This window comes from Nannospalax galili, unplaced genomic scaffold (assembly GCF_000622305.1).
Source record: "Nannospalax galili isolate Female #2095 unplaced genomic scaffold, S.galili_v1.0 scaffold658, whole genome shotgun sequence".
Classification (NCBI taxonomy): domain Eukaryota; kingdom Metazoa; phylum Chordata; class Mammalia; order Rodentia; family Spalacidae; genus Nannospalax; species Nannospalax galili.
Genome location: NW_008340714.1, coordinates 135,690 through 148,658, shown reverse-complemented (window position 1 = coordinate 148,658; position 12,969 = coordinate 135,690). Strand labels below are relative to the sequence as shown.

The following is a 12,969-nucleotide window of genomic DNA, read 5'->3' as shown; positions in this document are numbered from 1 at the left end:
TTCAAAAATAAATGAAATATAAAATTATAAAAAGCATGCAAGATGGCTCAGTGGGTAAAGGTGCTTGCTGCCAAGCCTGGTGACCTAAATTCAATCACCAGGAAAGAAGAGACTCCTCCAAGTTGTTCTCTGACCTTCAACCACACACCATAGCACATGGGCACAAATAATAAATAAAACACAACAAAACTTTTTTTCAAATACTCTTTGCTAAAGTATTAGAGTTCACAGTGTTCTGGCAACACATATCTCCTAAATTTTATTTCTAAAAGTGATCACTAACAGATTGATGAGATGGTTTAGGGGGTAAAAGCGCTTACTACAAAACCTGAGTTCAATCCCTAGACTTCCACAAATTGTTCTGACCTCCACACTTACACACACACACACACACACACAAATGTGGAATAAATTAAGAAAGTGGTTAAATCTAAGTTGTTCAAGTTTTAACCAATGATGCACTAGAACTTCTCCCTTTGAAAATCACTGCACTTGGGCTGGAGCTACAGCTCAGTGGTTAAGGGTGCTTCCTGCCCTTTCAGAGTTCAGTTCCCAGTACCAACATCAGGCAGCTCACAACCACCTAGAATTCCAACTCCAGGGGATCCAACACCCTCTTCTGGTCTCTGTGGGTACCTGCCCACATGTGGCATACATTCACACAAACAGATGCACATACACACTAAGAAAGAAAATAATTACATTAAGACAAAAAATAAAAAATTAAATGTGAGGTGGAATAATTAGATATCTCAAATAACTTGTGCAAAAACACTCAATTCAACAATGAGGAGGATATAGAACCCTAGTCAGGAGACCAGCAACCTGATCAGCTATCCTCAAGGTCTCTGCAGCAGTGAATCCTGGACCTCCAAGAAACTGAAGTTCCTATACTCTAAAACTCTATTTAAAGGACAGATGTGTGGCACACACCTTTAATTCTAACATTCAGGAGGCAGAGGTAGAGGCAGGTCGCTCTCTCTAAGATCGAGGCCAGCATGATCTACTCAGTGAGTTCAAGGCCAGTTGGCTCTGTCTCAGGGAGAAAAAAAAATAAAAATAAAAAAAGCTCAAACCTCATTTTGAAAGACTCCAAGTATAGCGAACAAGAGGTCACAGACACTGCAGATCCCTGGAAACTGAAACCCTTCCATCTCATGCCACAGTTCATCAGAGATGAATATATAAAATTTCATGGCACATCTGCAGGCATACCCAGAACAAGGCACCTGGTTATTGTAAGTCTAGCCCCTCCTCCCACTGAAGAGAAAATGGTAATAAAATGACAGCCAAAGTGGCAACACTGTAAGAATACTTTTTACTCTATTCTAATAACAGGAAATCATTCTCAATTTTTGAAAAGTACAACCTTAAATAAAAGGTAATGACACATATAAGTATTCTGGATTCACAACAAGCATGCTGTATATATGGCAACTGTGTAGTGCTGAACTGGAGCATTTTTACTTAAGCAATACCTTAGCAATGGTGTCCTGTAATCGGTTGGCATCGTTTCGGGTGTGTGCTAGATCTTCCTGCAGGCTACTGGCCAAAGTCTCTGCCTTTTCCTTGTCCAGCCTAACACTCTCCAGGAGATCCTGGATATCAGACTTATCTCCAGAGTTATGGATAGAATATAGCTCGGCCACTTTCTGCTTTTCATTCTCCAGCTGGGCCTTCAGACGATTCATCTCTATCTGATCACTGGCCACGGTAGCTTTGTACTCCTCCAATGTGGTTGCCAGGGCTGCTTTGCTCTTCTGCTCAGACTCAATAATTCGCTCCATGTGGTGACTGCGCTCTTTGAGCGCGCCTATCATTTCTTGAGCTTCCTTATTGTCTTGTTCTGCCATTTTCAAAGTGTTGCTTAAATGCTGCTGGACACCTAGAAGCTGTTCTCGCTCAAAACGGGCATTCTCGGCTAAATCCATGTAACGCTGTTCTAATTCCATGTAGCGTCCACTTTTTACATCTTCATCTATGACATAAGAAATGTGATGCTCGTCTAGAAGTGAACGGAAATATTCAATCTGTCGGCCAAAGTGTTCCAGCTTATCACTCTGCTGACATAAGGACTCCATAAGAATGACCTTCTCCTCTCCGAGCCTTTCATTCTCACTGTTCAGTTCCTGGGTGATCTGCTGCAGATCGGCTAGCTCTTGCAGAGTTGCCTGAAGCTCTTCACTGGTACTGTGCTGGTTCTCTTCCATCTGGTGAATCCGTTCTGTCAAGCAAGCAACAGACACCTCACTCGCATTCCCACTGCTCCCCTTCCGAGAGCGCTCTATGCTCGGGATGCCCTCTGACTCTGAAGAGGATGGAGCATCCAGAGCATCATCACTCGAGGTGAGGGGCTGGTAAACCTCACTGCATTCACTGTCTAGGTTGTCCATAGAGTTACTGTGCTGATGGTCCATGAGTGTATTTTCATCCTGACTCAAGAGATCTTCCACTGACCCAGGAGCAGAACCTTCTACTGAAGATGTCAGAGTTCCTCCACCATCACTCTGGTTACCAGGGGTGATTTCTGGGCTCAGGGACTGATAGCCAAATAGTTTTTCAGAATTGTCTAACCTTTGCTCTAAAGAAAAACCCAGTGCATTCAACCTGTCCTTTAACATTCTGTTTTCATTTTTCAGTTGATTGAGTTCTTCCCGGATGGCAGTGTTCTGTTCCTGCAACTGCAGTAAAGTAGACTCGACATCAGTTGGCTGGTGTGCCGTAATGGTTTCCTTCTCTTCAGACTTTCCATCACCTTCAGAATGATCCTCATTAATACCCAGCTGAGCACGCATGTCTCGGAGTTCATTTCTCAAATGCAAAATTTCCACATCTTTGGTTTTTGCCAGTGTGAGAAGATCTTTCACTTTGGCTTCCAAAGCAGCTTTGTCACTGATCTGATTGTCCGATTTAGACTTGCTCATACGAACATCACATTCTGCAGCAGTGCGGCTGCGGGAACGTTTAGCTAATACCACTTCATTAGCTCCCTGACCTGTAGAAGGTAGTTTTTTGCTCTGGTTTAGTCGAGTACGTTCTCGTAATCTTTCTCTAGTAGAACTGGATTCTTTATTACCAGCTGAAGTGCTCCGTTTGGCTGATGAACTAGTGCCTACATGTTTAAAACAAAGAATATAAAGTAAAATTATCAACAACAAAAAAGTGTGCATGGTTCTGATCCCAGGCTTACTGAGATGAAAACTAGGCATCTACAATGATGTAGAGATCTATGGTTTAGTAATCTTCAAAGTCAATCTCCTTGAAACCAAGAAATCATCTTTTAATGAGCAAAGAGAAGTTATTCACCTAATTGTATACATTAAAAGGGAAAATTTTATGGACTATGAATTATATCTCAATAAAGCTATTAATAAAAAATATACCGGGTATGGTGGTTCACACTTTTAGGGGAGGCAGAACCAGGTATCTCTCTCTGAGATTGAAGAATTCCAGGCCAGCTGGGGCTACAGGGAGACTCTGTCTCAAAAATACGAACAAAACTTATATGCACATATACCAGCACAGTGCCAAAGAGAAGCTTCAGGCAACTCTGCAAGAGCTAGGTGATCTGCAGTGGATTATCCAGGAATTCAAATCCAAATGCGGGCCTGAACAGTTAGTTCACTAGGACATAATATTCTAGGGCAAGCTAAGCTAAGATTTACTAGTCAAGTGACTAACTGCAGAAAACAGAGTGAAGGGAGATCACAGATTAGTAGGAATGGAAAACAGCCTCATAATAAACCAAAAATCAAGCTACCCACAAGAAACAAAAATGATGATGAAAACAAATACAAAAATGTTTCGGATCACAAAATGCCATAAAAATTGTAACAAAAATTATAGCTGTAACTAACATATACTTAGGTTTAAATCATACATACTCAATAAAAAGTCATAGTAGTTTGAGGATAAAAGCTCCAAGGCAGGGTATTTGCTCAGCATGCACAAGGCTCTGGGTTCAACTACTTACACCACAATGGGGGGAAAAAACAAATTCACAGACATTAATTTATAGAACACTCACCAAAAACTTTGAAATAAATTGATATCGTGGTGGTACACACCTCTAATCCCAGCACTCAAAAGAGAGGCAGGTGGATCCCTGTGAGTTTGAGGCCAGCGTGGTCTATATAGTGAATTTCAGGCAAGTCAGGGCTACACAGTGAGATATTACCTCAATCCTCCTGCCTCTGCCTCTCTAGAGTGCTGGGATTATAAGCATGCACCACCTAGTCTGACCTGCTTAACTGATAAAATCTATGCCTTTGAAAACAACTGACACATCATTTGCTTAATGTAAAAGAAAAAGAAAAAAGTGTATTTTTTTTTTAACTTCAAAAAACAAGACCTTTTTATTATGAGGTAGGGTCTCACTAAGTTGTCCAAGCTGGCCTTGAACTTGTGATCTTCCTGCCTCAGGCTCACAGTGGCTGGGATTACAGATCTGCACACCATCAGGCCCAACTAGTCAGTGCATTTTTAAAGAACTGTCTTTTTATGTAGTGGACATCAAAGCTATAGAGGTAAAAGGGAAGAATGAGTTCTGTGATGTAGGAAAATGGTCATTAGTTTTACCAAAGAGCCAGTGTACAGGAGGAGCAGGAAGTCAGGCTGGTCGTAAGACTGACAAGGACAAGAAGTGAGCATGGTTAGCAAAAGGGAAGGCAAGGTCAAACAGGCAGCATGAGTTTTAAGGGGATATTTCTATAGAGGCCCGAAATCCAGGGAAGAAACAAGGAAAGGGATTATTCCTAGAAATCAACCTAGATGTTACATGTAGTGAGAAAACAAGCAGAGCAGTGGAGTAGGGTACGGGAGGGGAAGCAACACTAAGAGGTGTGTCTACACATGAGAACTTGGTAATAAAGAAGGGAGGGCAAGTCTGTGGCAAAGTTCAAAGGCAGTGGAAAAGGACAAAGAGAAGCAAGCGTAAATGGATAGTCAAAGAGGCAAAGAATGGTATGCCTTTCCCAAAATTAATTCTCTTTCCAATTACTATAAATGATACGGGACCATCTTTCCCATCAAAACCAAAAACTTTTTCATAGGAGACCAACCTGTGAATGACTGAAAGACAAAAGGATCTGAGAATGAAGACAAGGATTGACCAAGCCATAAAATGAAAGATGAAGACAAAGAAGAGACAAAACAATAATCCAAAGCAGATGGATGATCTGGTACACTGAAATCAAATAGCCTCAGAAGTGTCATCAGGAGGTGGTAACAGGTCAGCCATTGAACTGAAAAATACAGAAGTTGCTAGACGTTGAACTGTGTCCCCCAGAAACTCATATTAAAGCCCTAACCTCCAAAATGTGACTGTATTTGTAAAAAGGGGAACTGAATCAAGAGTCAAATTCAGATAGGCCGTTAGGGTGGCCCTAATCCAGGATACCTTCTGTCTTTATAAAAAGAGGAGTTTAGGACAGAGAAAGAGGGATGGCCATGTGGGTACACAGTGAGAAGGCAGAAATTTGAGCCAAGGAGGCTTCAGGAAAAACATTAACTGTCAACACCTTGATCTTAAACTTACAGACACCAGAATAATAAGAAAATTAATTTCTATTGTATAAGTCACCCAGTCTACAGCATTTTATTACAGTGTACTAGCAGACTAACAGAGGTATAAATCTCAACTGGAGCATCTAATCCAGAGAAGTGATAAATGAATCCTGAGGTCAGGTGCAATCTTTAATAGGAAAACCACATGTGCATACTGGAATCTCCCCAAGCTCAATTCTAAAGGTTGGAAAGAGGAAGAGATGTAGAGTATTCACTCTCGATTTCCAATTTTACAAGCTAGAGTATTAAATGTGGTGATGACCCCAGACTTGGAGATAAGACACTGAAGGTTCAAAACTTCTACCACCACCAGGTTTGTACCTCCTATCTCATACAAAATGGGTCCCTAATAAATAGCTACTAGGTAAATGAATGGATGACCTTTAGCAGAACTGTTAAGCTTAGCTTCAGTACAGTTTTCTCATCTCTGCAACAAGGATAAAACGTTTGTATACTTCATAAACTGAAATAGGATAAAATAATAATGCTTATAAAAAGGATGGAAATATTCTCTTAGTAATCGTACCACACCATTATTAAAATGAATAGTGGAGTGTGATCTGGAATGCAAGAAGAAAATACAGAAGTTTAAAGAGATAAGGAGACAGCAGAAAGGCTGAGCTGGGAAAGTCCAACACAGCAGAGGCTGATGGTCTACATGACGACAGAGAAGGGTCTGCTATACCACCGTCTGCCAAATAGCTTTCCTTTATGTGCTATATCATATCACAAGATCTTTTTCATTTTTTTAATATTGTATTTTTTTAAATTAATTTTGTGTATGAGTGTGTTGCCTGCATGTATGTGAGTGCACCTGTGTCGTGCAATGCCGTGGAGGTCAGAAGAGGGCTTCGGATTCCCCTGGAACTGGAGTTAAGGATGGTTCGTAGCCACCATGTGGTGCTGGAAATCGAACCTGGGTCCTCTGCAAGAGCAGTCAGTGCTCTTAACCGCTGAGCCATCTCTCCAGCCCCAAGATCTTTTTCATGTTTTATAATTATTAGTGTTTATTAATTATACAAAGTAAGGTTTCATCACATGACCTTAGGTTTACTGGAAGTTTTGAGGATTTTTTTTTTCTGTAATGTAAGAAGAGAATGATGGTAACATTCCTCCTTAGACTCATGGGTGAGTTAATACATTAACTCAGTCAAAATCTAAAACTAAACATCTGCTATGGAACACTGATGGGAAAACCAGAATGAAATAAATCTAGATAGTGATTAACAAAGGCTGACCTCACAGAAAGAGGGACAACCAGAAATGATGTCCTTTCTGATGCGCTTGGTCACGTTACCACATATGAAGGAATCTTGTTAAAAAGAAATAGGAAGACTGAATCAGCTCCATCAAGGTTATAGAACCAATGCCATTTATAGTCATTTACAGAGAGGAAAATGGACATTTTGGAGATGCTGTGATATCAAAATCTAGGCAAAGAAAACACTAAAAGTTGAGACCAGTTCCTAAAAAAATTAAATGGCAAGAAAAACCCATAGATTTAAAAGAGAAGACTAGCAAGCACAGTGACACCAGCCTTCTGGAGACAGAGGCAGACAATCTCTGTGAGATTAAGGCCAGCCTGGTCTATACAGTGAGTTCCAAGCCAGCTGGCATTATAGAGAGACCCTGTCTCAATAAATAAAACAAGAGAAGACTAGGGCTGGAGAGATGGCTCAGTGGTTACGAACACTGGCTGCTCTTGCAGAAGACATAGACTCAATTTCTAACACCCACACAGTGGCTAACAACTGTCTGTAACTCCAGTTCCAGGGGAATCTGACACCCTCTTCTGACCTCTGTGGGCACTGTAGGACACAGGTGCACTTACACAGATACAGGCAATACACTCATACACAAAAATAAAATAAATAAAAATAATTTTTTAAAAAAGAGAAGACTAAAGATATGAATCAACCAGTTATTATATAAGGATCTTACATGAATTCCGATCCAAATAAAATTAGTTTTAAAAAATTGTATGAAGCCAGGAGTGGTGGCACACACCTTTAATCCCAGTACTCGGGAGAAGAGGCAGGCAGATCTCTGTGAGTTCAAGGCCAGCCTGGTCTACATAGTGAGTTCCAGGACAGCTGGGGCTACAGGGAGACCCTGTCTCAAAAAGACAAAAAAAAAAAAAATTTTATGAAGCTGGGCATGGTAGCACATGCCTTGTAATCCCAGTACTTGTGAAGTAGAGGCCAGAGAATCAGTAATTCAAGGTCAACTATCTGGCTACATAGTGAAATTGAGGCCAGCCTGGGATTTGTGAAATCCTATCTCAAAGAAAGAAAAATCTGTGATACAGGAAGTAAGTCTAAGTACTTAATATATAATTTATTATCTACAGAATTCATAGTTATTTTAAGAATTCATAATGGCTTTCTGACTTTTTTTTATAGACTATTATCTCTTAAAGACATTGATATAATTCTGAATGAAAGCTATACTGATGCAGATCTACATCAGTTTGGATGTAGGTCTAAAATTTATTTCAAATAATAAGTGGTCTAGAATGTGGCTCAGTAGTAGAGTTCTTGTCTATCATGCACAAGGAGACGCTGGATTGATTCTCTGCAACACAAAAACATATGTATAAACATACATAGACACATGTATACATACAACAAAGGAGGGTAGATATGAAGCCAAAACTGACCAAGTTGGTAGGTAAAGTTGAAGACATTAAGATGGATATTAAGAACAACACCCATACCTGTGCTAATCTTAGATTTGCTCTCCACAGTGGTCATGGCAGGGGCCAATGCTGAAGAAGCTGCAGATGAACAGGTGCTTTTCTTTCCTTTAACACCATTAGTCACGTTTACTCCTCCAGCCATTCCAGCTAAAAGGTCATCATTGCTCTTGGTCTAGAAGCAAGAGAAAATAAAAACAAACTGACTACATGAAACAAAATTCAAGTATAAGCAGAGTTCTTGACTTTAATACTAAATTTAAGAGCTCTACAGAGACTTTCCGACATTTAATGAGCAGAACACTTCTGTGTTACAGAATCAGACATGGAATGTCTTACAGTTTGCAAGCAATCACAAGCTTCTCTCTAACATACTAAAATCACACACACACAATCAAAGACTTTATGAATGACTGCTATATACCCACATGTACCAGATTTGATGGAGGATGGGGACTAAAGATACCATCTTTGTTACTCTTCCATTTAGGATGTGACTCACAAACAGGCATCATCTCAGTGAAACCATATGGGTGATATGAAAATAGTCCTATACCACTATACGGTAAAGTATCACTTGGAATTCCTCAAAAAGATGGAGAGATGGCTTAACAGTTAAAAGCACTGGTTGATCTTGCAGAGGACCTGGGTCTGGTTCCCAGCACACATGTGGCAGCTAACAACCATCTATACCTCAGTTCCAGGGGATCTGATGCCCTCTTCCGACCTCTGCAGGCACTGCATGACGTGTGCAATTTATACACATGCAGGCAATACACTCATACACATGAAGTAAAATAAATATTTTAAAAAGAAGTATTACTGTGACCCAACATTCACTGCTCTAAAAAGACGCTAAAAGAAACTACTTTGATATGCATCTTTTATTTTTATTTAATTTATTTATTTATTTTGGTCTTTTTTTGAGACTTAGTCATTCATTCATTCATTCGGGTCTTTTATTGAGACATGGTCTCCCTGTAGCCCCAGCTGGCCTGAAACTTGCTATGTAGACCAGGCTGGCCTTGAACTCTCAGAGATCCACCTGCCTCTACCTCCCAAGTGCTGGGATTAAAGGCATGTGCCACCACGCCAAGTTGAAATATATCTTAGATTATTTCATTCTCTAGTATCAAATTTATATAAAAATTGAAATTTTTAAGACTTATGTAACACATTAATAAAAAAACTAGGGACTTCACAATGACAGCAAGGGTATATCTCAATGATCACACCACTAAAGAAAGATTATCCCTAATATCCATACTCTATAAAGCTGATTAAAACTAGCGAGATTTTAGCCAGGTGTGGTGGTACACACCTTTAATCCCAGCACTCGGGTGGCAGAGGCAGGTGGATCCTTGTGAGTTCAAGGCCAGCCTGGTCTACATAGTGAGCTCAGGTCAGCTGGGACTACGGGGAGACCGTCTCAAAAAGACAAAAAAAAAAAAAAAAGTGAGGTTTTTTTTTTAAAAAAGGAAAAATACTATAGATAGTAAGACTGGCTTTAAAATTATTATACAAGAAAAACAGTGAAGAGACCTGTTTTTGCTTCTCTTAGAGCACAGGAGTTAAAGAGCTACAGAAAAAAAGGGAAAACTTTGGTGTGTGTGTGTGTGTGTGTGTGTGAACGCACGCACACACACACACATGAATGCCACAGAGCATGTGCCAAAAAGCACATATGGAGGTCAAAGGACAGCTTCTGGGAGTCAGTTCTCTCCTTCCACCATGTGGGGCCCGGAAATCAAATTCAAGCTGTCAGGAGCAGCAGAAAGCACCTTTATCCACTGAGCCATCTCCCAGACCAAGAGAACTACTTTTTTTTTTTCTTCTTTTTTTTTGTCTTTTTGAGACAGGGTCTCCCTGTAGCCCCAGCTGTCCTGGAACTCACTATGTAGACCAGGCTGGCCTTGAACTCACAGAGATCCGCCTGCCTCTGCCTCCCAAGTGCTGGGATTAAAGGCATATACCACCACGCCCGGCAGAGAAAAGCTTGTCTCCATTTAAGGTGAAAGCAAAAGTTAGCCAACTGACTTACTGTCTTCTGACTGGAGCCGTGTTCATAAATAACCATAATGAATTCACTTCTACAAATTAAAATGGTTCACAAATAACTAACCTCTAAAGTTTCTTCTAGTTTTCAATGACAGGGATTCCACATGGAGATGTGTGTTCTCATCACTTGATAATGAAAGCTATAATATACTACTACAGGTAGGCCAAAATATGTTATTTAAAAAGAGTCACAGAACTTGGGGATGCAGCTCAGTCACAGAATGCTCACCTAGCATGCTCATAGCCCTGAGTCTGATCCCCAGCACCATAAGAAAAGTACAAGTAAGACAGAAAAGAGATCAGTGTCTTCAAAGATTTTTCTAGAACTCAATCTGATAATATTCACCTGTGAGACACCTAGAATACCTAGGATAAAGAGGAAGGGGAAATAGCATTAGTCAAGAAATATTATTGAATTTCTTAAAACTTGTCTCTGCTAATGAAAACTGGCCATCAACTATGGTATAAAAAGCCTTCACATCTCAAGTTCTCTGATCTGTCAATATGTCCTTCATCTATTAGCTATTCTTGTTTTAATATTTTATTTATTTTATGTGTATGAGTGTATTACCTGCATGTATGTAAGTGCACCTGTGTCATGCAATGCCTGCAGAGGTCAGAAGAGGGCATCAGAATCCCTAGAACTGGAAGTTCAGATGGTTGTGAGCCATCATGTGGGTGCCTGGGTCCTCTGCAAGAGCAGCCTCTTAACCACTGGGCCATCTCACCAGCCCCATCATTAGCTAGTCTATAAAGGTAATACATTCTATTTCCAAATAATCTTTTATATTGCTAAAAATAAATTAGCTATTTTCAAACTAACTTCCAAATAAGAGTAAGAGTCTATAAAGAAACTATACAGAGAAAGACACTTGATTTATGGCTAAAAGAACAATGTAGAAAACATGAGCTTTTCATTAAATTGTGATAGATCAACTGTATATTTACAAAGTAGAAAAAGAATATGAATTCTGAGTTTTGTTCATATCACATAAAAAATAAAGTGCCCAGCTAAAACCTTGAATCATAAAACAAAGACTTGATCAGTTTAAGCACATAAAAATAAAAATCTTGCCAGGCATGGTGGCACACACCTTTAGTCCCAGCACTCGGAGGCAGAGGCAGGCAGATCTCTGTGAGTTCAAGGCCAGCCTGGTCTACATAGTGAGTTCCAGGACAGCTGGGGCTACAGGGAGACCCTGTCTCAAAAAGACCAAAAAAAAAAAAATCTTAAATTTGTAGTTTAGAAAAAGTTTTAAAAGTTCGGCTTTGAAGGACTGGAGAGCTGGTTCAGCAGTTAAGAGCACTGGCTGTTCTTACAGAGGACCTCTGGAAGAGTCGCTAGTGTTCTTAACTCCTGAGCCATCTCTCCAACTCCAAGATTTATTTTAATTATGTGTATGCATGTGTGTCTGTGTATGGCCATGTGTTGGTGCCCATGGATGCCAGAGTGATTGCATTCCACTGGAGCTGGAGTTACAGGCGGTTGTGAGCCACTCTCTATGGGTGTTAGAAACTGAACTCAGGTCCTCTACAAGAGCTACAAAAGTTCTTAACTACTGAAACATCTCTCTAACCCATAGTTACATTTAAAAATACTACCTTTCTTATACAAAGGGTGGTATAATATATTATTTTGTATTTTGCTTATTTTTACCACATGTGTTCTGGAAATCTATATACCAATTTCAAAAATTACATCAATTAATTAATTTATTTATTTATTTGTTTATTTATTTATGTGCATGTGGTGAAAGGGCCTACCATGACACTTTTTGTGTGATGATCAGAACACAACTTGTGGGTGTTAGTTGTCTCCTTCCTTCTACTATATGGGTGATGGAGATTGAACTCAGGTTGTTAGGCTTAGCGGCAAGTGCTTTTATCCACAGAGCGATTCACTGCCCCCCGCTCATACCAATTTATAGTGGCCTTTAAAAAATATTTGTATTAGGCCGGGCATGGTGGTACACGCCTTTAATCCCAGCACCCGGGAGGCAGAGGCAGGTGGATCTCTGTGAGTTCAAGGCCAGCCTGGACTACATAGTGAGTTCCAGGACAGCTGGGGCTACAGGGAAACCCTGTCTCAAAAAGACCAAAAAAAAAAAAAATTGTATTAATTATTTGAGCACTTCATCTAGTATATTTTGATTATATTCCCCTCTTCTCCAACTCCTCCCAGATCCACAGATGTGTGTGTCTCTCTTACATTGGAGCCATGCTAATCTTCTCTGTCATTCCAGTCACAATATAGGTGCTGCCAAAAGGAGTGCTATTTTTTTAAACAGCCATTTAATACTTCACTGAGTTCATCAAAATGTACCAGTTTATTGCTTACTAATGCATTTTTCACTATCTTTTGCAAAAGAGTGTGTTTCATACTTTTTTCTGTTTTTGTCCACTTGGTAGGTACAAGTATTAGCTCAGTACCTGTTTTTTTTCCTTTGGCTACTCAATTCCCACACCGTGTGGTAGCTAACAACCATCTGTAACTCCAGCACAAACATATAAAATAAAAATAATTTAAACATTCAAAAAAATAAAGTAGATATTTAATACAATAATATAAAAATAAAGCATTAGTATATCTGTATATTCATTCAAAAAGAAACACTGGAACGATGACAGAGCAGGGAGGAAAGGGGGAGGAA

General features: G+C 39.8%; 1 protein-coding gene across 2 annotated transcripts in view; it reads right to left on the bottom strand.

Moving 5' to 3' along the window:
• The window catches only part of Specc1l (sperm antigen with calponin homology and coiled-coil domains 1 like), a 159,365-nt gene that overhangs the window by 106,587 nt on the left and 39,809 nt on the right, over positions 1-12,969 (bottom strand). For both annotated transcript variants that reach the window (XM_008835759.3, XM_029564799.1), the window contains 2 exons: positions 8,282-8,435; positions 1,479-3,112 (listed from right to left, as the gene is read on the bottom strand). In XM_008835759.3, the coding sequence (XP_008833981.1) occupies positions 1,479-3,112; positions 8,282-8,435 (1,788 nt within the window). The remainder of the gene's footprint in view (positions 1-1,478; positions 3,113-8,281; positions 8,436-12,969) is intronic.